Here is a 24,645-nt window from a genome sequence, read left to right on the forward strand (position 1 = left end):
ACTAATGTTCCCTCTAGCAGTGGTTCCTAAACACTGCTACATATTCAAATCACTAGGGGAAATTTTTAAAACGTGATATTCTGGCCACATCCTAGATTACTTAAGTCAGAGCCTCTGTGGGTGAGGCTAAGGCATCTGACTTTTTTAGCCTCTCCGAGGGATTTCAAGGTACAGCCAAGTTTGACAACCAAGGCCATAACTAAGTGAGATCTGAAGACCAAATGCCTTAGACTTACTTGGGGAGGAACTGATTAAAAATACAGAAGCCTGGCTCCATCTAAGACTTGCTGAATCAAATTATCTGAGGATGGGATCTAGTGCTCTCCATTTTAACAAGCTCCCTGTGTGATTTATATGCACATTACAGGGTGAGAACTACTGCACAAGGTGAAAATCAGTGGCGGCAACTCTTATGCCTTTCGACACAGGATGAGTTTGCATAAAAGAAACAAAAAATCCAAGTAAAAAAGGAGAGATTTCAGCCCATCACCTGGGAGTTTGTTTTTTTGGACTTTGTTTGCAGGCAGCTGTCCTGTGCATTGCCAGCATTTAGAAATATCCCTGACCTCTACTCCTGGTGACAACAGTACCACCCCTTCCCTAGGTGACAATCAAAAATGTCTCCAGACATTTTCAAATGTCCCGTGGGATAAAATATCACCTTCCCACCTGCTCCCAGTCAAGAGCCACTATTCTAAAAGATGCTAAACATGTGGATGTTTCCATAGCTTCCAGTGCCTGGAATTATAAGTAGCAATCATCTTCCTGATTGACCAGATGTGTCTACTTTTGATCCGATGCTGTAGATTCACATAGGCATAGTTTTCCACAAAGATGTGGCTCAGGCTTCCAGAGAAGGTGGGCGAATCTGAGTCATCAGCAGCTGAGTGGCCATTAATGATTTCCAACTGCAGCAGGGAAGGGCTCTCCCTCCACTTTTGGGTATGCTGCATTATTAATAGGTAAAAAGTTAATGATTAGGTAAAAGGCTATACTTTACCTAATCAGAAGCTGCTTGGGAAATGACAACAGGAATGGCTTCTATTGTTCAGTTAAATTCAATTAAAGGGCAATTTGTTTCCATGAGTCATGAGTGCCTTCTCAATCTGGGCCAAAGAATAGATAACATCTACACATGAAAATAGTGTTCATCCTGGTAAAAAAAAAAAAAAGGTTGGCAAAAATGGTTTCTCCACACCTAAAGGTTGTTGATTCATGTTCAAAGGAGACTCTGCTCTTATGTGGTCTAAAACTCCAGATATACGGTGGCTTTCTTCACCAGGCCAAAATTACCAGGTAAGCCATATTGATTTTGGACATCTTTAGGACAAAAATGGAAAACTCTTTAATTAATTCAGATGACTGTTATAGTATCCAGCCTGGAAATGCTGAAACTCCTATCAAATGGCTGAATTTGGCATCTTACACCATATACAAATGCCAGCTCCAAAGTCAGACTGTCCGTTCTGATTTAGGACCACACCGTGTTTGCAACAGAGTAAGTGACTGAACTTACTGAGCCTCAAACTTCTCCTCTGTTAGAGGAAACTAATAGTAATATTTCACTTGGATGTAACAAGGATGCAATGAGATAATAAATCTGAACAACACTTCACACAGTCCCTGGCATAGAGTGAGCACTTATTAAATGGCAGCAATTATCCTTGATTTAATTAAACTTTTTTTTTATGGAATATGAGAATGGCTTATTTAATTTGTTATTATAATCTATAGAAGATAATTTAAGAGTTTGACAGGATATGAGATGTGCTATGATACTACATGCTCATCTTGCAGATGAGAAAACTGAGGCAAAGAATTAAGATATGATAATCCTGAATTTATGCAGAACAGACTCTAAACTCAGACCTTGAGTTTAGAGTCTCCACACGATGGTGATGTAGGGCAAAGAGGAAGAGCTTTGGACTCAGAATATCTGAGTTTGCCACTTAAATTTGTAGACATTCAGTTTCATCCTCCGCAAAATGGATGTAAAAAATAACCTGAAAATGTTGCAGCAAATGAGATGGAACGTATAGAATAAACTGCAGAGTGCTACACGACTGATATTTAAAATTATGATTTCATCTGCATTAAAACATGCAATATACACACATAAGCTCATCAAAGTACCATTCAAGATCCTTTCCGACAGTTTTTCAAGGCACAGGGCAGGCTCAATCGAATGTGGCGGTTGGTTTACTTTCTGTTTCAATGCTGACCACTCAGCACCTTGGACAGCACCCAGAGAGGCCTCTTCAGTGCTTTCTCGTTGGCTGCAAGCTACCATTGCTTTGCAGTTTTAACTCTCGTTTGGAAAACACAAACACAAACAAAAACTTTACCTCACCTCCATCTTTACACGCCGCAAGTTTGAAAAGTTCCCTATCAGATTGGGACATGTTGATTGACAGCCTGCCATATTCTCTAGGAAGTGAAGTTAGTATTTTCATTCAGTCTGCCTACAAGCGAACTGTATATATACTTCAGGACTCAGAAATATTCCGGTGAACAAATTCATACTGAGAGCGAAAAACATACCTGCTTGTGAACCTTGTGTCTCTTGGCAACACCAGGTCATAATATCAGTTTCAAAACCACAACAAGGAAACTTTCAAATGACAAGATTAATTTGTGGTAAGGATAAGGAAGGTGAAGAAGGACATAAGGATAACACTGGAAATGACTGCAAGTCTATGAAGGGGGGGGAAAGCCACCAATTGGCCATTTTTATCAACTCACAATGAGAGCAGCCCTAAAGGACAAAGAGAACAGAAGAGGATAAATATAATTTTAGAACTTGAAGATGGCTTCAAGGTGACCTCATTATATAAGTGATTCTACGAAGAGCCATTCATTTAGTGGTAGGTTTTGCTTTGTGTTGTTATAAGTCATTATCTAAAGATAGCTTTGTCTCCTAAGATCAATGTGGAACTGAGAAAGGCTTGCTAAAAATGATGTAGCTACTATAAATGTATAGACTCATCTTATAACAACCTATTCTATTTGCTCCTTAAACATAATTTCAAAATTACAAAGCACGGGTTGCTTATTTCAAATGATTCGGTAAGGTAGCAGGCCCTGAACTAGATGCCACTAAAAAAGCATTCTGATTCCTGATTCTGTTTACACATGACTTGGTTTTTTTTAATATGAATGTGTTCTCAGAGCCACTAAGCACCTGACTCACATTCAGTACTAATACATGGTATTTTGCCCATTGCTATGATTCTCTTTTAAAGTCTACCTTTGAAACCCGTTAAAGGAACGGAGACTTCAGAAACACACAAAGTCTGCTGTTTGCTAAGGTGGAAGTCGTGGCGTGGATGGGGGGAATGGCATAGACATCGCAAAACACAAGCCAACACACACGTGACCTTCTTACCTTTTGGGCTCTGGATTTGCCTGCGTTTTGCAATCTTTTCTTTTTTTGGATTCCTTTTTGGTATCTTTTTTAGCCTCTGGTTCAGATGGGGAGGGAGTTTTGCTCCCCTCAGGGTCTGTAATTGGTGGCAGCCCACTAAGATACGCATGCATTTGTTGACTTTGGAGAGGGGGTGGCCACATGGGGCATGCACACAGTGTGGCCAGCCACAGGAGAATCAAGAGCACACATACATGCACAAACAAAAGAAAGAAAAAGAAGGATGCATCAAACAGCAAGAGCAAATGCATTCAAACTAAAATAATAAGCAAAAAAAAAAAAAAAGATGCAAACTTGCATAAGGAAAATCGGAACTGAAAAGAAAATAAGAAATCCAAAACTGTTTCCATGACAAGATGTATAAACCTAACTGTGAATCAAGTGGCAGTCTTACAATATGAAATCCAGACAATGTGTATCATAATTCATGATGATGTTTACCAGGGAGTTTACAAAAACACTTCATTATTTTATAACACTTTCTTATTCAGTAACATATGTAGAATACAGTGTGACAACCCAGAGAATATAATGCAACTTCTCTCTCTCTCTTTAAAGAACTCAGTCCAAGAGGCTGTAACAGATAGTCATCAAAGTGTACATATTTATAAAAAGCAGAATTATGCACAGATACTCCCCAGGTAGCAGAGTTTTCATAAATATTTTTTACATCAATAAAAGGTCATGTGCTGGGCTAGCAAACCTTATAACAACGGGAGGTGATGAAAACCTTGTTGCTTGTTAAATATTCAAACCTACAATGCTATTGTTACCTAGTTCTAAATGTTGACATTGTATCTCATAAAACCTCCCAGCACTGGAGAGAAGAAAAGCACAGAACAAATCCCGCAGATATCTCAGAGTTGTCTAGCTTGCGAAGAGGAAGATAATTGATGGCCTGATTTAAAATCCACGCAGCACCAATTTTTTCAGGGTTCGGAAGCTACCTAGTTTTTCCTGGATGTGCCTTTCCTGGCTATTGGTTGAGGTGCTCGAGGGAACGCAGGCTTGTCTTTATAGCAACGTGAGGCTACATACATTGGGATAGTAAACTGGCTGTGGCAATGTGGAAATTTATTCCATGTCTTCAGAGCCAAATGGTAATGTTCTTAAATTATTTGCCGCTTTGCATTATTCAGAACACGGATCTTTTCCTCCAGGAGCTGGGCAATGTCTAAACAAAGAGTACTGAGTATGGAGTTAGGAGAACTGATGTTCTGGCCTTGTCTAGAAAACCTATGAAACGAGGGGGTTGGTTACACTGTGATCTCTGAAGTTCCTCCCAGCTCTGTGGTTAAACTGTAAGTGTTATGATTATCTTTGCCTTCCAGCTTCACCTAGCTTCTTTCAGCTCTTGAAGTGTGCTTGGCTTTCGCCTTCTGCAGGGCATTTGTGCGCGCTGCTCCTTTTGCCTGGAAGCACTCAACTCCTACATGTGCTTCAGTTCCCAGCCCAACATCTCTTCCTCAGGGACACCCTCCCTGCCGTCCTCACGTGCCGTCTGAGCTGTCTTCCCTTATTAAATGCTAGTATGGAATATTACTCCTTGCCTTCGGAGTGCCGACCTGCCCTTGTTCGCTGCCTTGTTTTGCTCACCACATACGCTGAATGTGTACCAGAGTGCCTGGCACCCAGTAAATCATCATTAAATATTTATGGAATGAACGATAATCACAGCAAAAGTAAACATTTATGAAGCTCTTGTCATGTTCCAGGCATTGTGCTGAGACCACCCAGATCGTCTCAACCACCCCATGAGAACACTATGATCCCTGGTTTGTAGATGAGAAAACTGTAGCACAGAGGGTTTCATTACCATCCAGCATCTCTGCTAGCAAATGGAGGAGCCATGACTTGAACCTAGAATGTTCCACCTTCAGAGACCACGTTAGAAGTCCTGTTTGCCTTTTTTTTTTAAGCTTCTTGAAGGGAGAAGAAACTAACACCTGTGTGTGTTCGTGTGTGTGTGCGCTACAGAAAGAATGGGAATGGATACAGAGTTTGAGATCATACTGAAAGCAGGACAAGTCATATACCATGGCCAATGCCTTAAAAAAAGTGTTTTTTTTTTTTTTTTTTTTTGAGGAATACCTCTGGACAAGTGCTTACCTGTTCCCGTGGACATGGGACGCACAGAAGGCGAAGCTGTAGTGAAGGAGGGTGGGGTCGATCATGGCGCCATTTTCCGCCCGTTCAAGCAAGTCTCTGAGGTAGCAGAGATGTCGGTGACACCCTCGGACTCCATTTCGGGCACAATATTCGTCTAGGACAAACACCTGGCCAGGACTGAACCAGCCCTGTTTGGGAAATAAAGGAGAGACTTTCTTTTAAATACAGGTTTTTTTGTTGTTGTCGCTGTTTTGTGTTTTGTTTTGTTTTGCTTTGGAGAGCTGCTACATTCGGGAGTAACTGGAGAAGGGGGTTTAAAAATTTCCAGAGTCAACACTTACTGGTTTCTTCTAAAGTCCCAGCCACTTGTGCTAACTGTCTTGGGTGTGTGCTGGCTGCTTTAAGCCTTGTGACAGCCCTATGGGATAGGCCCTGTCATCCCTGTCAGATGGCTGGGAAACTCAAGGGAGGACATGGGATTTCCCTAGCATCCCAGAGCTATTAAGTGGTGGTGTCTGGATTAGCAGATAGCACGAGTCCAGAAACACAACCTCGTTCGCTGCTCTAATGCTGAACCATACACCTTCTAAGAATGTTGGGGTGGGGACAGGGTGAGATCTTGGTTACTGGTAAGAGAAAATGGTAACATGAAGTCTTAAATTGGTATCGTGCTTTACACTTGACAGAACTTTTGTTGGGACCCCACAGCAATCCTGTGTGGTAGGCAGGACAGGTTTCTCTCCATCTCATAGATGAGGAAGCGGAAATCAGGGCTGTTCAGCGACTCAGAAATAATACAAACAAACAGAAGTAGCTCTGGCTTAATATACATCTTCTGCTTTTTCTACTCTGAAGCAATAAAAATGTTAGGATTGGTCTACATGCCTTTTAGGACTTCATACATTCTTTTCGCTTTGAAAGAGAATCTTTTTATTTTTTATTTTAAAAAATTAATGTTTTATTTATTTCTGAGAGAAAGAGAGAGAGAGAGAGAGAGAGAGAGCGTGAGCAGGGGAGAGTCAGAGAGAGAGAGGGAGGCACAGAAACTGAAGCAGGCTCCAGGCTCTGAGCTAGCTGTCAGCACAGAGCCCGATGTGGGGCTTGAACCCACGAACTGTGAGATCATGACCTGAGCCAAAGTCAGACGCTTAACTGACTGAGCCACCCAGGCACCCCGAAAGAGAATCTTTTTAAAATTTTGTAATGAAGGTACTGACATAACTTTGCAAAGAGAGCAACGCAACTAAGTTTTCAGGTTGTGAATCAGACATGATACAATTAAACCCCAAGGTGCTTCTTGGGCCTTGCTTAGCATTTTGTTTTATTTTCCCCTGGCAATTACGTGTTTTCTTATTATTTATTTGCTTGTTGTATGGCCAGATGAAACACTGCTGTAAAAGAGAACCTGGATGGAATCTCTGATTCAGAGCAGTTGGGAAGCACGATAGCATAGAAATCAGTGCCTCCATGATGCACTTGAAAAAATAGATGCTCAGGAAGGCTGTGTGACCGGCTCAAGGTCACCCGCAGCCAAGCCTGAAATCAAATCAGTTTTGATTTGATTGACCAGTCAGTTTTGGTACCTCTCCAAAGCAAAAATAAAAATAGAGAAATAAATAAAATTTTTTAAAAAGACAGGTTTCCCTCACTATCGGAAAAAGGAATGCTCCCACGAAACCTTGCACAAAGCCAAAATGGTGTAAAGTGAAGAAGCAATAATCATTTTGTGAAAGTGAAAATCCTCCTTGGATTTCTTTTGGTTATCGAAAACAACCCGCAACGGAGGTTGAAAACAAACCTACTAACAGGTGTTTCGTAAAAGGGAGGTGGCATCAAGCAAACTTTTCGTTAGCCGTGGGGGGAAACCTGTGAGCCAGCTTAGGTGGTACATGGTAAGCTGGGAATTTAGAATTATTTTAAATATAAATCTAATTTTACTTTTAGGGTCCTAAGTCTTTTGAATATTGCCCCTCCTCGGGAGAGAAAACGCAAAAGGAGACGGTGACGGGGGCAGGGGTGGGCCACAGAAGTGCGGAGAGGGCGGCCTCTGCAACACTCTGATCTCGTATCAGTGATCTGGGGAATCTTCGATTGACAACACGCAGCTTAGCAATGCATCCAACGCAAGACGGCATCTTTCCTATTTCAAATTATAAGTTACTGCGAAGGGCGGGAGAGTAGTCGAGGCAGTGGGCTGCCCCTATAGGCAACTTCTTTGCCACTCCATCTGCTACCCCAAATGCTAAATCTTAGAAACAACACTGCTGTGAAAGATTAAAATATATTTTCTACGACTCAGATGACACCAAGTCTTTTGTAGATGCCAAAATAGCTGCTTTGAAAAGAGTTGAAGAAATATCAATTAGGAACTCAGTCGAAGACACAGAAAAATTTATGTATCCCTGCTGGTCGGTCTCCAAAACTAACTGAAAAAAAAAGAGATTGTAATAATGAGAAAATGAAATATATAGAGGCAGGCAGGAGATAAGGTTCTTTTAATTGCTGTTATTTTCTGAAATGTTGGGGTAATGATTAATAGATACAGGTATAAAAATGCAGGAGGAGACGATTTTACGCTATTCATAATTAATTGTGGATTTTGGAGCATATTTTTAAGCCTACACATGATTAATGTGAAGCAAGTTTCACAATTTCACTTCTGGTTTAATTTTTTGGAGGCCATTTACTAACTCTTCTTAGTGACAAATCTCTTGGTGAAAAAGAAAATTGTTTTAAAAAATGATGATGTGAAAAAAGTCTTGAAGATAATACACCTTAAAAAAATTCCTCAAGAGAATAGGAATTATACATTAAAGGGAATGATTTAAGCTCAGTGGCATATTCTTACAACTTTCATGAAAGCAACTTATAATTATGTGAATAATCACATAATCACAGGAAACACGTTTGGGAAAAATTGCCTTGCAATGCAAGGTAAGCTTTTTTTTTTTTTTTTTTTTGAAGTCAAAGTGATGTGTTCCTTTCCAATTTGGCAAAGTTCAGATTCTTCTGATGAAGTGATTCTAAACCCAAGATCATCAATGAATCTTTTATGAGACGCAGATTAATAAATTATTCCATATAATCCCGTTTCTGTTTTTGAGACTATTTTATCTACTATTTTTAATAGTTTGGCTTCTGGTTACAGGAAAAAAACGGAATTTAAAATAAAAAGTAGTAAGAATAGATTTAAGAAATAGCGTGTCATGGGAAAGAAACACATATTCATTATATTAGCATTACCGTCAATAACATGTTACCGATAGTAAATTATATAACATTACACTATACAGACATATTAACCTTAGCAGAGTCAGGGATGAGCCTTTTCCTCTGTATAAAGTCATTTCATTATTTTCCCTCACCTTTCCCATCTATAGAGTGGGATTATACCATTTCCTTTTAAGAAATGAAGTAACAATTGATGGTTTATAAAAGGAAATAAACTGGGTCTTTTTTAGGCTTCTGAATCTGATAAGTATAAAGCCCGAAATATATCTTCAGGAATCCAATAAAGACAGAATTTTTAAAAAGACATAATAGTTGTCCCTTGAATTTAAATGATTTAAATCTAGGCTCAGAGCAGGATTTCAAGAAATGGTGATGCTCTTGCAGGAGAGCTGGACTTCTTAACGTCTAAAGCACCAAAAAATTCCCCCAAAGGGTGAAAAATGCTTTGAAGGCTCTGGATAACAAGAAGCCATCCAAACAAACAAATCCAAACCAGTTTAGCTTCTGAAAAGTGAAGTGAAGTTTATGTACAAATCATTTTGATTTTTGAAAAATAAACAAAAAGAACACATTCATTTCTGAGACCGAAGCACAGGGTCTTATCATCTGAGAAGGGGAGGGAGGGAGAATCTTAAAGTCTAAGAAACCGAGGCAATTTTTACAAGTTCTCCACAAGCAGGTGCCAAACTCGATTACCCTCCTGGGAATATTTCTCATGTAGCAGCTGAAAAGGGGGAAGCTTAGATGGGGAGGCTGGGGAATTGGATCCATCTCTACTGATAACCGCCTCCCGCTCTGTCTTCTTTCTTTGGTAAGTAAAACTAGATCAACCCAGGAAATCAAGAACACATTTTGCAATTGTTAAAGGGGCTCTGTAACAGAGAAGAGAGCTTCTGATATAAAGGTAGAGAAATAACTGTATTTAAAAAAATGTTCATCATGTTTAAATTGCTGTAGACCAAAGAATATACTTGCCAGGCAAGAATAGGAATCATTAAGTCTGTGATCCAAAGTAAGGCGCTGCACCATCTCAAAGAGGGAAGCGTGGTCAAAGTTACAGGGGTTGGAAGAGATAAATTCATCCATGCCATGTTTTTGAGCTCTATCTGCGTCTGTTCATTTATACATGTAGAGAGAGACACAATTTAGAGAAACACATCACATTTTCTTTGACATTTCAAACACACAGGAATTCACTAGACATTATGAATGCTAGCTGTTTCCCCTTTGCCTCCCACCAACATCCGCAAGATATTCTTTTTACCTCCCATTGTCAACTTGCATCACTTACTGGTGAGTTTATTGCATTTAGGCAAAAATATATTGGCATCAATATGTTTATCAAATGATCACAACTCCAGTGCATTTATGTTGCTCTTTAAAAACTAAGCACACGACCGTAACTTCGCCTGCAATTCACCAAACACTGAAAGCAGATCGGATCTTTGCTTATAAAAGCCTAGTTAGCTTTTCTTTTTTTTTAGGTTTTTAATAGATTCTGCCATTCCAGTGGTTATGTCTAGAGCAATTTCTCTACAATTATTGGGATTATCTGGAAAAAGAGTTATGCTGATTTTCAGCCAAGTGACAATATTTGTATCCTCCCCTTCCAAATCCCCATTGCCAATTTGGTTTCACAAAAGATCTGGGTCCCCGCCCTCCAAAACTAAAAAAAAAATAATAATAACAAAAGATTTTCATTGAAACCTGGAGAATAAGTTAAATGGGAATTTAGTTTGTGATAGCCAAGGTCATTGCCTTATAGTGTGCTTACAGTTAGCAAAGCTTATGAAAGAGACAAACAGATTTACTCAGCGAGGGCTATGATCTGCCATTTATTGTGAATTAATAGTCTCAATGTATTCACACTTTTTCTTACAGGGTGAAGGCTGCAAGCAAAACCTCCTAAGGGCTAACTAATTAATCTCAATATGTGTAACTAAAATACTCTATACTCAATCGGCAAAATAACTCAGAATTCAACTCAAGTGAGAACAAGCAAATCCCGGAGAGGTAGGAATGAAGAGCCTACACATTACAGGAATTCGCTCACTCCACCTCATGTTCACTGATTCCTGCTATGCTCACTGCAAAGAAAAAGCATTGTATATCAAATTAAGCAAGAGTTTATTTATCCCCTCGAATGCAATATTCTACCAGAAGAGGGGGACCTGCCTGGGGCCAGACTACTGTCTGGACAGGAGGAAAATCAATTTCTGACTTGAGAGAGTGTTTGGATATATTTTCATATATGGCCTTTATCGCAGGCATTTACCCCTCCCCCGCCCCCTTCTATGCTTGGGGTATGACTGAAGACTTAAATTTTGGTAGCAGGCTGGCTTTAAGCTGAATATTTCTCATCGGGTTACTGACTTGGTGTATCATTCAGACCTAAATCCACGGTGTGTCAGATTTTCGCCCTCTTACTGTTGGATTTTTAAAATCTCTAGTCGTTTTTCATAAAAGCAGCAAGTGGTCAGTGTTTGAACGAGATGTGTTGTTTATGCCCTAGACACACAGAAGCAATGGCATCCAGAAGACAGACTGAAGAATGCGTATTTTAATAGCCAAGTTGCTCCATGAGGATGATAAAACGCAAGCCTTTGGAAGGAATATCACACGTGTGAGAATTATATTAGAGAATCTGAAAGAATTCTCTCTGCTGTGTTAATTGCCTCCGATTTGTCTTCAAGAAAGAGCTTTCAATGTGAAGTTAGGTGCTTTATATGTGAGGATTCTTTGTTGGTTGTTTGGGCTCCAAGCTGTATTTCTCCTCTGACTTCCGGATGGCTACCAAGAGGGGTGGCCGGGAAGTTGATGCTGGGGAAAAAAGCTAGCTGCTTCTAGACTATGTCTGTGTGAGACTCCTCTGGCCCGAGGCAAGCGTCCTAAACCTGCTCCAACTTTAAATCTCCCCTGCCAGGAAGGCGAACCTGAAACCCAGGTGGTACCTGTCCATCCTTCAGGACAGATGATGCCTTCCCACCTCCTTCCGGTCAGTCCCAGGTCAATTTCATCGAGGAAAACTAACAGCGGAGCACACTAATTGCTCATCCTATTTCATCCTCATAAAAAGCCTCACCCATCTCGTGCCTCCCAATTTTAACAGAGAGAGGAGGCATTTTGGCTAGCACCAGCTTCTTGCTCTCGGATTTCTCTGAAGAGGCTGCAAGCTGACAAGTCGGCCCGGGCCTTACTTTGCCAGTTTGGCTCGGCTACTTTACTGCTCTTCAGTTACGATGGCGTAAGCGGTCATTTAGCTCAGAGAGAAGGGGGTTTCTTCCGTAGCTTTCAGTGTATGACACAGGTTTCGAGTCTCTGTTTCTTTATTTGTTGAGCCTCTTGAAAACTTTGCGATGAACTATTTCGCCTTGCTGCCTGCCCACTCAGGAAACGGAGCGGAAACGGCAAGTTGGCTCCTCCGCGGAGACCTGGCTACAGATCCACTCTCCGCCTCCCCGATGTTATCACAATACAGCTTCACCGGGCTAATTCCTGGCTTGGAGTACATCTAAAGAACGATTTTGCCTTTACTTACGTTTGAAAGGAGGCTTCCAGAAAAAATATGCTTAAAGTCAGCCTGTGTTCCTTTTCAGAAAATCCCTTTTCCCTTCTCTCTCTTCCTTCCTTCCTTCCTTCCTTCCTTCCTTCCTTCCTTCCTTCCTTCCTTCCTTCCTTCCTTCCTTCCTTCCTTCCTTCTCTCTCTCTGTCCACATGGAGATGAGCCTGGGACTGCTCTGGGAGGCCTGGGGTCTCCTTTGAGCTCTATTTTTAAATAGCTGAGGGATTCCAGCTTGTGGGTCTTGGAGACTCAGTTTCCTTAGGTGTAAAATGAGCCGAATTTTCACATCCCTTGCTGAGGTCATTGTCATTTAACTTTTCTTAAGCTCTTTGCATACTGTCTACAAGTGTAAGATGGCGCTTAATGCAGCGAGAATTTCCAGCAGGTAAAATGAACAGCCTCTGGATTTTGCTTACACAAAATCATCATTTACTCAGATTTAGCCTCATTATCTTAATGGTTCCAACAACTCAAGAGCACTTAAAAGGGTGGCTGGCTACCATGAAATCTTTGAGAGTCTCATCGAGCTTATTTTCTTCAGAAAAAGGAAGTGGAATGGGGTGGGGAGGGGAGCAAGAACACTATTTTAAGGTGTCAGGGGAAGGGGTCTCATTTTAACTTCGATGCCAGCAGGGATTTGGGTATTTTTTTTTTCCCTGCTATACGTATCCCCAGCACCTAGAACAAGTCCCTCTCAGTACCTGGTGCACAGCAGGCACTCGAAACATATGTGTTAAAAGAGTGGATTTATTTCATCAAAATAAATAAATTCACTCCAACAAATATTTTCTATTTCTTGATTTAACGAAGTGTTGATAGACTAAATTCAGTGTGAGCAGTTTATTTGAGCTAGGGTAGCAGGCGGTTAAGTGGGTGGGCTTAAGGGGTCACAGAGACTGAATTTGAGGCTAGCCCTGTCATTACTAGGGATGTGATGTGAGGCAGACTGCTTGGTGCTTCTCAGTGTCTTCCTCCTCATTTGTCAGTTGAGAAGAGTGTTTGATTCTACCCGGGGAAGGCTGCTGAGAGATTCTGCTGAGAAGCACCTGGGCAGCTGGCACACAGTAAGTGCTCAATGAACCTTAGCTGTGAGTGAGTGGGCAGATTTCTCAGTGCTCCTGAAGCCAGCTTGTTTAACGTTTCCAGCGAGCCAAGGATGTCTCTGTATTTATGGCTAATGTTCGTTACAGGTTGCTTCTTAAGCCATATTGCTTCAAGGAAGCTGGGAGCCTTCCCAGCCTCTCTGCATTGTACTTCTTCTCTGCCCTTGCACAACTAATTCCCACGTCCTGTCTCTGTGTTCTTGGTGGTTTACGTTCCGGTTTTTCTGTGGTCAGAATGCCCACATACAAGTCGAATCCCTTGCTAGGTAATTCGTTCCTTGAAGGCAAGTTGCTGGTCTGTTCTTTCCACCCTGCCAGCATTCTGAGGACCCAGGTCCTGAGGTGGTGTTTATTAACTGACTCATTCTGACACTTCCATCCCAGGAAACTTCCCATTGACTTTATTAAGGAGTCACACACATGGGGATTCAGATGGCATCTTGCAAATCCAAAAGTGGGAACATGTGCTCTTCGGGGAAAAAAAAAATCTTCTAGAAGGAAACAGAATTCTAGGTGCAGGTGTCTTTGGATACCATTCAGATTGTCTGCCTGTGTCTCCATACATGTCTAGGACCATATGCATTACATATGTTGTCTATTTTAAAATAAAACACTGCAGTGGTCCAGCTGTTCCAAATTCTGTTTCAAAGAACTTGTGGGTGCTTCCCAAGCAACACCATATAGTCATTCATGCACTGCCCCAGTCTGTTCTCCCACAGTGCCCAACATTACAAAATAGATGCTCCTCACAACTCCATTTCCCCCTGTACCAACAATTGGAACTGGCTGATTAAAGAGAAAAGAAAACTCCAAGGCTGCCGTTAGCAAGGGGAAAACAGCCCGAGGCAAAATACAAGAAAGTGACTTTCCGAATTCAGGACACCTTGGGATCGCTTCCTTTGCCAATGTTTGGCTTGTGTCAGGAGAATGAAAATGAATTTGAACACTTAGGGTAAGGAAAACAGAATTAGGAGTCTAAAGTGGCTGCTGAAATCTCCAATGATGTTTGGATTATCTCTTGCTTTGGGAGATGCATACCAATGCTCTTTTTCATGAGTACGTGGGGGTTTTGTTTGTTTTTTTAAAGAAATTCAGGATTGGTGCATTTTAAAAACGGACTTCAACCTTTGCCTTTTCCAGACCTGGCTGAATGGTTCCTAAGTTTTCCTTGGATTGCAAGGGCTCCAAATGTCCTAAAAATTGGCCGTGTAATTTTATAGGCTCTGTAGGTAGGGCATAATTCAACACATCTTCCAAACAATGCTACTTGTTTTCCTTCTGGGGTTTAGCTGCATAAAGATTTTGAAGTCCTGTATAGCACGGGCATAGAGATGACTGATGACTTCAGACTAATCTTAGGTGAATAAAGTTGACATACGTACCTAAACTACAGTAAGAAACTTAAAGCGTTGTTAATGGTATCCATGACACAGAAGCAGGCTGATGGACTTAAGGCAGGCAAGTGCACTTTCAAGTGGAAACTAATCAAAACTTTACCCCAAGTTTGCTCAGAAACAATGTTGGTTTGGCATTTAAGGAATGTTGGGAAACTACTGGTTCCTAAAGTGATATGATTACGTGGATTTTATACTCTCATTTAATCTACTCCATTAAAATCCAACTGCTGTCACTAACTGGTAACCCTACTAGTTATGTTGTTCTTTAATTGATCATGATGCCTGGGTTTATTTCCTGTTTGATACTGGTTTCCCTTTTCTTCCTTAGAATGGAAAACATGTATTTTTCATGATCTCTTATTTTAATAACAAGCATATGTGTGTGATCTTGTTTCAGACATACCATTTTTTTTTAGATAAGTTTGCAATAATGTCTACCAAATAAATGTCATTTTCTTGGGGGGGAGGGACTAATGCAGCTTTCAAACTTTCATTTTATTGAGATTTTCCTCTTATTCTAACAGCCAAGGGAATGAAGACAAAAGGTCATCTCTCTCTTTTCATTTGGTAATATTACGTTTTGGAACATTTCATATGCTAGGAAAAACGAAAGTCTGTGGTTAAAAACAATTATTGTACTGTTAGTAAATTGTCTGAGGCTCCTTTATCTAATGAATTGCTTTTATAAAAAGCTAAAGGTAGCTGCTTTATCACTGAAATTTAGAGCACGGTTATAGCTGCTTTATTCCTGATGGATGCTAGAGGCAAGAGAATAGCTAATGTGACTCTAAAGTCATTGTGAACCCCAACTGCAAATTAAAAGGTGACTTTGTATCTCTCTTATATGGAAAATGTGTGCTTGTCATATCTGCTTGACAGTGCCAGAGTGAATGTATGGTCTGGACAATAACGAACAATGACAGTAGTCAACCTCATCAGAAGACATGAAATAAAGAAATGACAATGATTGATGGCAGCTGGCTGTTTACAGATTTTTCTAGAAGAGTTTTTCTTCGCCTGATCAAGTAATGAGGGGATGTTGTACCCTGCCTGAGCTCTGCATTGCAAGTCAAAGATTGGTCTTCCCATGCCTCCTGCCCTTGAGAAACAACTTAATTCCTTCACGGTGCCCTTGACTCAGTCAAGTTAACTTGCATGGCCAAGACAGCATGGCTTCTCAGAAGCTATGAAGGCCCACAGTGCACTTTGCACAAAAATCTTGAATTTAAAACTACTGTGGCGGTATACCCAGGGGATAAACATGTGATGTTTATTTCCAGTTAGTTTTTTATAATTCTGTATAAGAGAGCTGCTTTGAGTAAAAATAAGAACAGAGATTTTGTCAATGATCTCAAAATGAATAAGTAAATGATCTGTAATTTTCCCTGCTGTAGTTATTACATTTTCAGTGAATTTACAGAGTACTTTATGATGTCTTTATGTTCCCTGTGACATGAACAAAAATAAACTTTCTGTAGTTGGCTAATTAATAATGTATCTTACTGTAAATCATTATATGACGTGAGTGCGCTCAGCTGACTAATGAATAATACATTTAAAATGTGCCTGAAACAGTTAACAGAGACATGAACCTTCATTTAACATGCACTGTGTAGATCCTATTATGGTGTTTGGAAATTTTTCGACCTAATTGTGGGAGTCTATTCTTTTTTAAAAAGTCATTTACTTTTGCAATGAGAAGGAAAGTGATTTACAGTGTGGTTTGGGGTCATGCGAATTAATTTGGCATTGAGTTAATTCTTTGGTATTCCATTCCTGCAACGTAGCAACTGCAAGTTGACAATATAAGAAGATACAGCAAAACTCTCAGAGATAAAACTATAGAAAGGAATAAAGGCAAACAACTATTTGGAAATCTACTAGGATAGCAATGCGTTGTTGTGCAAATATATGTAAATCGCTCAGAACAGAATTCATTCAATCATCTATTCATCCATCCTTTCTTTCATTCTTTTTTTAAAAAAAAAGTAGAGCAAAATCCTAAATTCCCGCTATATTCACATTCTATGGTAAGCTTTTAAAATGCCTCATCAGACATTCAAAGTAAAGTAAAGTTAAATTAAGTATCTGCTTGGAGTGGTGAAAAAAAAATCTGTCTGCTAGCCAGGGGTACATTTATGCAAAACAAAAGAAAAAAGAAAGAAAGGGGTAAAGAAAGCAAATTAAAGAAACGGAAAGAGTTAGAAGAAAGTACTATTATCAAATGGGCAGGAGAAATGATATGACCTATGGTTTCTAAATCAGCATTCAGAATACTCAAGTACATATTTGCCTGCTCTCTTGACTGATTTTTCTATTTCCTTCTAAGGTCAAGTCTTCCCTCAACACATTGGGTGGACAGACAGCTTTTCCCTCTATGAATAAAGGAATTGTGGCTTCTCTTTCATCAGTAACTCAGCGAAGAGAAAGGTTTTTCTGAGTTTTAAAGTTTCTTTTTTCTTTTTTTTTTTTTAATGTTTTATTTCTAGGAGAGAGAGAGAGACAGCGTGAGCAGGGGAGGGTTAGAGAGAGAGGGAGTCACAGATTGAAACAGGCNTTTTTTTTTTTTTAATGTTTTATTTCTAGGAGAGAGAGAGAGACAGCGTGAGCAGGGGAGGGTTAGAGAGAGAGGGAGTCACAGATTGAAACAGGCTCCAGGCTCTGAGCTGGCAGTCAGCACAGAGCCCGACGCGGGGCTCGAACCCACGAACCGCGAGATCATGACCTAAGTGAAAGTCGGACGCTTAACCGACTAAGCCACCCAGGCGCCCCCAAAGTTTCTTTTTTCTATCACAGGTGCATATTAAGAGAAATTAATACAAATACAAGTGACGTCGTAAAAGTTATTGCTATCCTTGTTCTTGGGCGGGTAGCAGAGAGGCTGCTACCAGAGGTCCAAACCCTCTGAGCTATTGTGAGATGGTGAAGCTGAAGCTCTTGTGAATCAACTATACAGACTCGATCATGTCCCTAATTTCCTGTTTGTGTATGTGTGTGTGGTTGTCCCATGTATTAGAGCTCTCCTTTGAAAAATTAATCCTCTTTTGGGGTCTTACTTAGAGCACACCCTCCCATCAAGTAGAACGGCCTCTTTAGTGTTCATATAATGCATTTACTTTATTAATAGTATTCTGCGCTTTCTTGAAATCTTGGTCAGATAACCTCTTTGGGCCCCCTACCCCACCTTTCTCTCTGTTAATGTATCCATAGTTACCGGCCCACAGACCCCTCTGACCGTGCTAATCTTGGGAATGGGAGAGGAGAAACAACACATTATCAGAGTGCAAAATGATCTGTTTTCAGGCATTAAGCAGTCAGGTAGCTGTAAATTCCATGAAGCAAAGGCATTATTTGCCATTTTGTTGTGATGCTAATTCATATTCTTGGAACAAAAACAATTAGGAGATGCTAACGGTTGGCTTTACTCAGAGGATCATTTGATGCCAATATGAAAGCCAAGGAGAGGAGGCAATTATGCACACATCACATGCATCCTAGTTTCGGTATGGAAGCTTACAGTTCAAATCTAAGGTCAGGAAAATAACATGAAAAGTTTTACTACAAAGTTTAGACATGAGGGAGATTTAAGAGGATGGGGAGGAAGCACATTGCAGGTGTCAGATAATCTAGTCTGATTATCTGAGCTGTGCTAGCTATAGGGGAACACTTACCCTTCAGTCCAGCTAGAAGTTAGCAGGGTAAGAAGGAACAAACCAGAATAACATAAAGACTAGCAACAAGGCTCAGGAAAGCAGACAGGAGTTCTAACCTAGCAGCTAAAGTTCTCGGGTTTGAGCAAAGATTGAACAAGAAAACGTAAATGATACAAAATAAAACAAAAACCAAAATCAACCCTCCCTCCAAAACCAACAGTTCCCGACACCCAGCTGACTGTCGAAGGCTGTTCGGGTGACAGCAAAAATAGAACGGTTCTCAAAAACATCCAACTTGGGGGATGTATGATGTGATTAACAGTTATTAGTTTGAGCAACAGACATTAAAAGGAGACCCATTTCAAGGGATATATCAAGTAATCATTGACCCAAGAGCAAAGCTTAAACCTCCCCCACTCCAACCCCACATGAGAATGGAGGGACTGATTGTTAGTGCTCCTCTAACACAGATTGGACGGGAATCAGATCTCTCAGTGAGGGGCCACTTGGCGTAATAAATGGTGGCAACCCTCAACGACAGATTCGGACATAGTTTCCAAGGTGAGCGACACTGGCCTTCAAAACTGGAACATTGCAAATATTGGTTTAAAACCATTGGGTAACTAGCCACTGACTTAATTTTTTCACGGTGTAACCAAAATGAAAGGGGGGAAATTAAATCAATGACGACACACACCAAAAAAACCACAAAAGAACAAAAAAAGGTTTAAAGTTTGGTGGAACCCTCCCCAGATCAATGTAGAGTCACATACAAACGAATGAATAGCAGGATCTATTTTTTTTTTCTTTTGGTTTTTACAATTCCATGGAAATACTCCACTCCACTCTTTCTTAGATGTGTCTTTTCATTTTGATATGGCAAAAAAATAACAACTGTACCCAGAAGTCTGTCAATCTGAATTTAGAAAGACCCAAATAAACTCATAATTACTCCCAAGCTTCCCAAACTATAAGATGATCCATTCTCAAATAACCCTTGAGCAGACAGCGACAGGGCAAGACTGGAGTGTTTATTTTTCTCTACCCAAAAAAAACCTCTCCCATTTGTCTCTAGCTTCCCTTTGCCAGTAATACTAATAAAGTGATTACAGAGTTCACTCACTCAAACGCTGTTCCTAAAAATTATTCACTTGCAAGAGTGGCAAATACTTTGAACAGATACTGGATTTGATGAACTGTGTACAGAATTAGGTATTTAGCAATGACCCTTACCTTTTGGGAGTCAAGGAAACCTTTTTTTAAAATGCAATACTTGATTGATTTTGCTCATGGGGTTCCAGAACAGGTACCTGAATGTTTGCAATGTGACAATGTAGACAATATAGAGCCAAATATCCAGTGAAGGATCAACGTTTGCTAGTTAGTACAATGCTGTGATTGTTTTTCATTTTTCTAGAGCCTGGCTCTGTAGTTCCAGATGACCCACCTCTCCCAGTTTGCCCAAGTCCAAGGAGTTTCTGGGATACAGAACTTTCAGTGCTAAAACCAGGGAAGACATGGGCAAATCTGGATAAGGTGGTAACCCTAGGTGTGAATCAACCATGTAAGTATGGCCACTACCCATAGATAAAGCCTGATCTGTTTCATGGTGATGGTTTGAATTTAACAAACTCAATGCAGCTATAAAGTAATTACGACACGATCCCCATTTTGTGGCAGATTCCACCTATAATTATGATAGAATCTCCAACCCCCAGCCAGTTTTTTATTGTTATGCATAGCTACTCAGTGGCACTACAGAATGTAAAGTTCCTTGTTCCTTTAAAAAAAAAAAAAAAAAGTCTTTATCATGGGTTTTCTATATCCCTAAGTATAAATGATCAAATGTGATGCAAAAGGCTGGGTTGGTTAAAATCTTGACTGGATTCCTTTGCTAAATTATGGGAAAAGAAGCCTCACTACTCTGGCTGCAGTTTTTAGTAAGTGCCTAAACTAGCAATAGAATCTGGAAGGGTGCTGAGCCTCTGTTTTAGGAGTAGTAAAGGAACTGTGAGATTCTTGGGTTCAATATTATTGGACTAAAGCTCTGGGTAAGGACTATCATTCATTACAGGTTCATGGCACACAGTTGTGTAGATTGGGCACTGCACAACTCAACAGGCACCATTCATATTACTGTCTGTGTGCAAAGTGACTAATGAAGTGCACAATCTGCATGGATGAACATGGTAGCTTTGTACTTATAGAACCTGGAGGTATAGGAGGTTCTCACACTCTTTGGAGAACCCCTGATCCTGAGCAGTGATTAAGAAGACACCAGAGAAGGTGTCTACCACAAGGTACTGACAAATTCTGGAGGCATGAATTACCTTCTCACTTATCTCTCAGTCTACCTCCCATGCTCTCTGGGGATGATATTACCTATTACCTCCCATGCTTCCCTAGGGATGATATTACCCATATTCTAACCTTTAGAATTTTGCTTCGGATTCTCCATTGAACACAAGACCCCCTATGTCAACTAGGGCAGTGATATATCTTCCTGCTGTGCCTAATGACTAGTATTCTAATTTCCTTGTGAAATGAATCTTATCCACGGAGGGAAATCTAATCAAGAGCCCCTGTGTATTTCCAGTATTTCCATGAGGGAGACATCCTCTTCATCAGTCTCCATCAGTGGTCTTCTTCTTCTTCTTTGTTTTTAAATCAGTACCTGGTTTCCATTTAATTTTACTCCTGAGTTCCTTCCTCTTTCCTACATTGGTGAGAAAAAAGTGAGGCTAATCACAAAGGAAGCAGTGATTTCTTGACCTGGGCAGATGGCAGAACAGAAACACTGAAGGGCAGGTGAAATGACTTCAGAAGAAATTGAGATTCTTTGGAAATAAAACCAGTATTTTTCAAATACCACTGAGGTACATGTTCTATGAAGTTGATTTGTGTGGTGATTACAATTAGGAATTTGCTCCTCTGATGTGCACCTAATTCCATTTCAGAGAAGCATGATAGGATGTGTTGGTTCTAAATTTATTAAAATGGAGCCTGTCAGACAGGGTGAAAGGAAGGATTCCATCACAGACTGTTTTCTGAAACAAAGTACATAAATATTGGGTATGCTTCATCTCAACTCCTGACTAAACCATAGAAAAAGATGTTGCCTTCTCTCTTTATTGCTCTCAGATAAACCTAAGTGTCACAAATGGTAGAGAAAATAGGGAGAGAGTGGGGAAGATGGTGGTGGTTATGGTCAGGAGGGTTGTCCCTTACCCCAAAGCCCTTCCTCAACCTCCTCCTCCTTCTTTCGGGATTTTCTGCATGGAAACCCATAGTGATTGTGTGATTATCCACAATGTTCCACGGGTAACACATCTTTCTTTAAGAAACCATTGGTACTGGACAGGAATTCCTGGGAGCACCTGATACATAGTGTTTCTCATTCAAAAAGAGTTGTTCTTTTTTTTCCCCTCATAAGCAAGGGTGTTACAAGAACACAGAAATAGACATGGCAGTGGAATCCATTAGGAAAGAAAATTCACCTCTCTGTAGTTGTGTAGCTGTAAAATACTTCAAATCATATGCATAATTTGCTTAAGAGCGACAGGGGAGAGACTATGTAGAACCACTGCATTGAAGGTCAAGTTTCTGCTGTGGGCTTTTGCATTGCTTTCCTACCTGCTGCGAAGGTATTTTTGAGCTGACATCCTATCATTTGGGCTTAAGTTCAGATCATCTCTCTCCACTGAGTCACCACTGCATTATATTCTTCGTAGTTTTCAACATCTACCGCTATCTTATTTACTTTTTGATTTGGGTGCTGGCTAGACTCCTTCACTGGGACAGAGGTATCCTGAGAGCAGGGACCTCATCTGCCTTCCTCAGTTGTATATCTCATGACCTAGATGGTTGTCTCTGTGAACCTGACTGAGTAGGTTTCTTGCTAAAGTAAGGAATCATCATGCTGATTGCTAAACATGACTTGTACCTGAGTGATCCCCGAATGACTTGATATTCAGGGCAAGGCAGAAGTCTCTATTTCCAGTTGACGTTGTAACTAAAATGAATGACTTTATTTGGTGCTTTATGTTTCCAGTGTTTCCATTTCCGTTGTTTTAATAAATGTCTCCAAGTGCATGTTGGATTTCACCTTGCCTCATGTATCAGAAGTGTTGGGAGAGGGAAGCAAAAAATACTCTCCTAGGTATCAAAAAGTCACGGCAAAGGGGCAAGACATTAAAAGGGATACAGAGGTAAAAGGGAAAGGAACTGGAAAATGAACCAGGGCCATTTAATGAGACAGCTTCATTTTTGGGTCCTGGTATATTTGCTCAGAATGGGGTTTTAGGTACCATTTTTTTTGTTTTGTTTTTTCCACTGCATGTGATAATGTCATCATTTATTTTTAAATGGTTCTAAGTTGCAGATTTAAATTTACTTCAAATCAAGCCCTATTTTAAAATTACTTTTAATAGGAAGAAATGAGTCAAGGACATACATACATAACCTACTATATTTGAAGGACTCGAACAAATACAAGCCTGGCTGTGAATTCCGAACACTCCCCAAAACAAAGAGATAAAAATACACCTAAAATATATTTTCCTGTTTAGGCCTTGGGGGGGGAATGTCAAGTATTGCACTTTAAAATTACTTTCATCTACATTTTAGTTCCAACTTTTTCCCCCTGAATTAATCTTTTTTTATTCCCAGCAAACATGATTTTATGAATCCTTAACATAAAAGCAACTAGATTTTCTAATTCGACTTCAGAAAATTTGCTTTCCTCTACAGAGCTATTTTTAACGAATGGCGTATTTACTTACAAAATTGGGAGATGGGGGCATCCAGCTGAGGCACGTTCCCTCCCTTAGCGTTGAGTTTCTGGACTTGGGTCGGGGGCACCGGCTTATGTGACTGCCCAGTGGCCCGATACATGGCTTGGACCCACAAGATGCGATCTTGCTCATCATCACTTGCAAATATCACGGTGTCTCCTTCTTTGACTGCATTAAAGAAGGCTCGGCCACCCTCTAAACCTGAAATAAAAGGGAATAATTACACTACTAAGCTGAGCCACCATGTTCTCGGCAGAAGGGAGCCCGAGAAAGGCCATTTCTGCTGCTTTTCCGCAGGCCAGAGAAGGGAGGGGCAGTTTATCTAATCCTAAGATGGGAAGTCTGACATCTACGTGGCCACAGAGTGAAGTCACAATGTTAAGGAGACATTTTGAGACTGGCTCTTGTTTCTGTCTTTGTCTTCCTGGGGACAGAAGTGTCAGGCAGGCTACCTACTGGTTGGGTTAGATATCTGCCTATAAACATACCATTATTTTTCTCATCTTTGAAAACAAACAAACCACCACTGCCAACAACAAGAAAACAACCATCTCTTGACCCCACCTCTCCCTTCGGCTTCTGTCCTACTGTTCTCTTCATAATATAAGGGGAGTCTCTCCTGCGGGTTCTTAAGTCTTAGCACACATGAAAATCCTGCAGGCATCTGGTTAGAAAGCAGCTTCTGATTTGGTAGGTCTGGGGCAGGAGCCTGAGATCCTGTATTCCTAACAAGCTCCCAGAGGATGGATGGTGTTGATCTGAGGACCACATTGTCAGTAACGAGAGTCTTTTCTCCTCCCGTTCTGCTTTGCAGCTTCTCCAAGAAGGCTGCGGCCCCATGGAAACTTGTCAAGGTCACCAATGACTTCCACATCACTGAATCCTAAGATCAGTTCAGAGCCAACATTTTATTTGACCCATGGGGCTATCAGCCACACCTGACACTCTATTCTCTTTGAAACATTTTCTCCACCCTCCCCGACTGCTGCTTGTCAGTCTTGTTCACTGGCTTCTCCTCCTCCTCCTCCTCCTGAATGTTGAAGGTGTAGCATCCTGGCACTGTGTCCTTGGACCTCTTCTCCTCTTCCCCAATGATGCTTTCCAGTCTACCCACCATGAATATGCTCATGGTCCCTACATTTCTGTCTTTACCCTGGACCTCTCCTGTGAACTGCAGACCTGAACACCTAATGGTTTTCTTGACTTCTTCACATAGATATCTGATAGACACCCTGCGCTTATCACAGACAACAGTGAACTCTTGGTCTTTCTCCCAAACTCCTCTCCATCTGAGTAAAGCTGAGCTCGCTGCTCTAGCTGTTCAAGCCCTCAACCTTGGGATCCTTTTTGACTCCTCACTTTCTCTCACTACC

The 24,645-nt window shown here is 40.7% G+C and overlaps 1 protein-coding gene across 1 annotated transcript in view; it reads right to left on the bottom strand.

The window, feature by feature from the left end:
• Positions 1–24,645, bottom strand: part of LOC120248776 (calcium-dependent secretion activator 1) — a 268,332-nt gene that overhangs the window by 133,283 nt on the left and 110,404 nt on the right. Inside the window, exons 9-12 of the mRNA XM_039257246.1 lie at positions 23,261–23,473; positions 18,498–18,509; positions 9,740–9,876; positions 5,534–5,721 (exon numbers count right to left, since the gene is read on the bottom strand). Coding sequence (XP_039113177.1) covers positions 5,534–5,721; positions 9,740–9,876; positions 18,498–18,509; positions 23,261–23,473 — 550 coding nt within the window. The remainder of the gene's footprint in view (positions 1–5,533; positions 5,722–9,739; positions 9,877–18,497; positions 18,510–23,260; positions 23,474–24,645) is intronic.

This window comes from Hyaena hyaena, unplaced genomic scaffold, assembly GCF_003009895.1.
Source record: "Hyaena hyaena isolate Hyena2069 unplaced genomic scaffold, ASM300989v1 scaffold_608, whole genome shotgun sequence".
Taxonomy (NCBI): domain Eukaryota; kingdom Metazoa; phylum Chordata; class Mammalia; order Carnivora; family Hyaenidae; genus Hyaena; species Hyaena hyaena.